The following is a 3,574-nucleotide window of genomic DNA, read 5'->3' as shown; positions in this document are numbered from 1 at the left end:
AAATCCAAAGCTAAATTAAAGAGCTACATGAGATAAGGAGCCTGAAGAATATTAGTTGGCTGCGGGGGTGAGGAGAGACACAAAAAGCACAGCAGGTAAGAGCCGGGGGTTGATGCCAAAAAGGAACTGTCCCAGGTGGCGAGCGAAAAGGATCTCAGCGTTGGAGGCCTATCCGTTTGAGATTTCCTAGCGCGCTCAAGCTTGCTTGTCTTTTTCCATCAGTTTCCAGAGGACGGACATTGTCAGAGCCTTCCCTATCGGTGCCACTAATCCTGTTATCAGCTTGGTTATAAATGTTAATTCCCCTGGCCCTTCGGTGATGGTGCCGCATCAGATTGGGAGCTGTTAGGAAGCCCCTCACCAGAATCTCGCCCCTCCCTGCGAGAAACCGATGAGAGGCAGGGCCAAGGCAACGCGATGGCGGCCTATCCAGAGAGGTGCGTGGACGCCACCGTGCTGGACTTCGTCGCAGACCTGTCCCTGGCCTCCCCGGGGCACCCACTCCTCTGCGACTTCGCACCTGGTGTTCCCTTTGGGGACCGAGACCTTGTGCTCCGAGAGGGAAGACGCAGGAGGCTGGCACGCTTTGAGGAGGAGGATCCCGAAGAGGAGGGCGAAGTAGACGAGGGGGAGGAGGAGGAGGAGGAAGAGGAGCATGGGAGAGGCGCGTCCCCGCTGGGCCGTCCCAAGAGGAAAAGGGTGATCACCTATGCCCAGCGCCAGGCAGCCAACATCCGCGAGAGGAAGCGGATGTTCAACCTCAACGAGGCCTTCGACCAGCTGCGAAGGAAGGTGCCCACTTTTGCTTACGAGAAGAGGCTGTCCCGGATCGAGACCCTACGCCTGGCCATCGTCTACATTTCCTTCATGACCGAGCTCTTGGAGAGCTTCGAAAAGAAGGAAACCGGCTGAGTCCGGGTGGGATGGAGGTGTCTGTCCCCTCCTCTCGTGGGCGTGCGCGGGCTTGGGGGTGCATCAGGACCCAGCAGGGTGCGGCCGAGAGACCTGGAGGGACTCTTTAAGACAGAAAGTCTGGCCTTCTGGAGCTTGGTCCGGACTTGAGAAATCCCCACAGCTATGGAGAAGAGTGGCAGCCGGAGAGTTAACATACACGCGATTGCTTTCTAAGGAGCCTGGGGCGCCTTAGGAGGTAGAATTCGCTGGGCCTGTTGAGGCGACAGCCCAGAAGCGGTTTCTGCCGGCCTGGTGGGTGGGGAGCTAATCCTCTCCCCAAACTGTAGACTTCGGGGCCTTCTACGGAGTCCAAACTCTTCTCTTTACCTTAAAAAAAAAAAAAAATAGAAGTAATAAAATAGACATTCCTACTTTTTTTTTTTTTTTTTTTTGCCTCAACAGTCTGTGCTGTCCAATTCTGTGCAGGCGCTCCGCTCAGCTCCCCTTCCTAGCGCTTAGGTAGGTCCTGGAACAGACACAGGGGCGCAGGGTGGAGGGTCTCCTGGGAGGCCGAGGGACTCCGGACCTCTTGTTCAATCCTCTTGGGCTTGTCGAGAGACGGAAGGAAGGAAGGAAGTGAAGAAGGAACGGAAGTCCAGGGGACAAGCGACCTCTTAGAAGGGACATCATTCTCCCCTCTCTTCGCCTTAAGGCGCAAAACCAGAAACCTTGTTGGTGTTCCTCCCGGAGACTGATGCTCGAACTCAGAGGAGGACGGAGAGAGCTCCAGTCCTACAGGCGGGGACGCTCCTGGGCTTGCCAGGATCTTGGGCTACAAGCTTTGGCCGCGGAGCTGGACTTTCCCCTGCGCTTCCGGGAAAAGGACCTGGTCTTCCCAGGCTCGGCGCAGCTTCAGCGCGCACTTTTACATTTTTATCTGTAGGTAGAGAAGACAGCTTCCTTTCTAGTCACAACTAGGAACAAGAAAATCAAAACTCAGAGGAGGAGATGCATGCTTCCACTTTGCAAATATGTGTGTGTTGGAGAGGAGGCTGAAGCAGGACCAAGTTGAGGACCCATCTTCAGTTTGGATCCTCTGCCATTCCACGGTTCTTCCTTCTGGGCGACCTGCTAACACCTGAACTGGGGTTCTTCAGATAGGAGTAGGTAAGTGAGGAGAGGAATCCGAATGAACAAGGCCCACCCAACTGCAAATTCCGTATTTCTTTATTTTGCCACTTCACCTCACACACCTTTGTGCACCCAAACACACACACACACACACACACACACACACACACACACATTCTCCCTATCATACCTTTAGAAATATTTTTATTAATAACTAATATATACTTATCCTAGAAAGTTTGGAAAACAAAAGCTAAAAAAGTAAATAAAATTTAAATCATTCCACATCACCACATAGTTAGCATTTTTATTTCCTTCTAGTCTTTTTTTTTCTGTATAGATATGAATTAAATATGCTTAACAAATTTGAGGTACGTTTGGATATTGATCTTTCCCCACACTCATCAGTATAGAAAGAGCCCTTTCCCCCTGACTTTAAATATTATTCAAACATAATTTGATTACTGTATTTTATTGTCATAACGATGTATCACAGCTTAATGCCAGTCCTTTACAGGTACACAGCTAAGATACTTCCTTTTTAAAAAATAAATGGCAATGCAAAGAGCATTCTTCTAGATGTCTTGTCTGCCTGTGATAACTTCCTGATGTTAGAGAATAAGAAATAAAATTTCTTCATCAAATGAACATTTCAGTTTGTGGCTACAAATGGCCAGATTGCCTTCCAGGTAGGTTCTGCCAGTCCACACTCTTTCCCACCAGCACTGCCAGGATTTACTAGTCTCTCAAGTGTCTGCATTTAAAACTCTTCTAGTTCTCCTATCTATAGGAACCGAATTAGTTCCGAAATTTTGTCATTTCAGAACTAATTCTAATTGTCTTCCAGAGACAATTTCTTATTTTGACTGTGTCTTTTCACTAGGATTTTTTCCACCTCTACCATAGGAACGTCAGGATAAATAGGTAAAAGAAAAAAATGTAACCAGGTAAGACCAAAAAAAAAAAAAAAACAACAGCAAAATTAGGGAGTATATTTTTATTCTCTTGTCACTTTACAAAATAAACTGAAACTTAGACAATGACCTCTGTATCAGTTTTATAAAATAAAATTACTCATTTCCACTTCTTTTTCTAGACAACTTTTTGGCTACTGAGGCCAGTACATCTGTATTTTTAAAGATAAATTTAAAGTTACTCATTTCAATATGTTGACAAAAATAATTATTTCTGAACTTTTCATTAAACAGAATTCTGTTCCCTATCTTCTTATGGAGTGCTAGTGTCTCCATCAATACCTCATGTTTATTCAGTTATTTTTTAACCACTTTTTAAAAAAATGTGTCAACATTTTACATATAGTGTGAATGAGTTCAAAACTAAAAGAACTTGCAGAAGCTTCCTTATTTCTCCCCCTTACAGTCCCCCTGAGAATTAAACATCATGTAAAAAAAATCTACAAGTGTTAAGTTTTTTAAAAATGGCTCAAATCCAGGAATCATCATTTTTTTTAAACCAGAAATTAAAGAAAGAAATGTGTGTAGACAAAGGACCTCTAAACCACTGGGTCCTAAAGAGTAAATACAAGCAT

The 3,574-nt window shown here is 45.7% G+C and overlaps 1 protein-coding gene across 1 annotated transcript; it reads left to right on the top strand.

The window, feature by feature from the left end:
- Positions 1-391: 391 nt before the first annotated feature.
- On the top strand, positions 392-1,112 carry FERD3L (Fer3 like bHLH transcription factor). The gene has a single exon (XM_049643146.1). It carries the CDS (start codon positions 418-420, stop codon positions 910-912), a length of 495 nt encoding a protein of 164 aa, XP_049499103.1. The 5' UTR covers positions 392-417; the 3' UTR covers positions 913-1,112.
- The last annotated feature ends 2,462 nt before the right edge of the window (positions 1,113-3,574 follow it).

This window comes from Panthera uncia, chromosome A2, assembly GCF_023721935.1.
Source record: "Panthera uncia isolate 11264 chromosome A2, Puncia_PCG_1.0, whole genome shotgun sequence".
In the NCBI taxonomy this organism is placed as follows: Eukaryota; Metazoa; Chordata; class Mammalia; order Carnivora; family Felidae; genus Panthera; species Panthera uncia.
The sequence above is the reverse complement of the archived record's forward strand: the minus strand, read 5'-3'. Positions and strand labels throughout refer to the sequence as shown.

Excerpts from the sequence above, each read along its gene's own strand:
- FERD3L (XM_049643146.1), top strand. The coding sequence starts at position 418 with ATGGCGGCCTATCCAGAGAGGTGCGTGGACGCCACCGTGCTGGACTTC.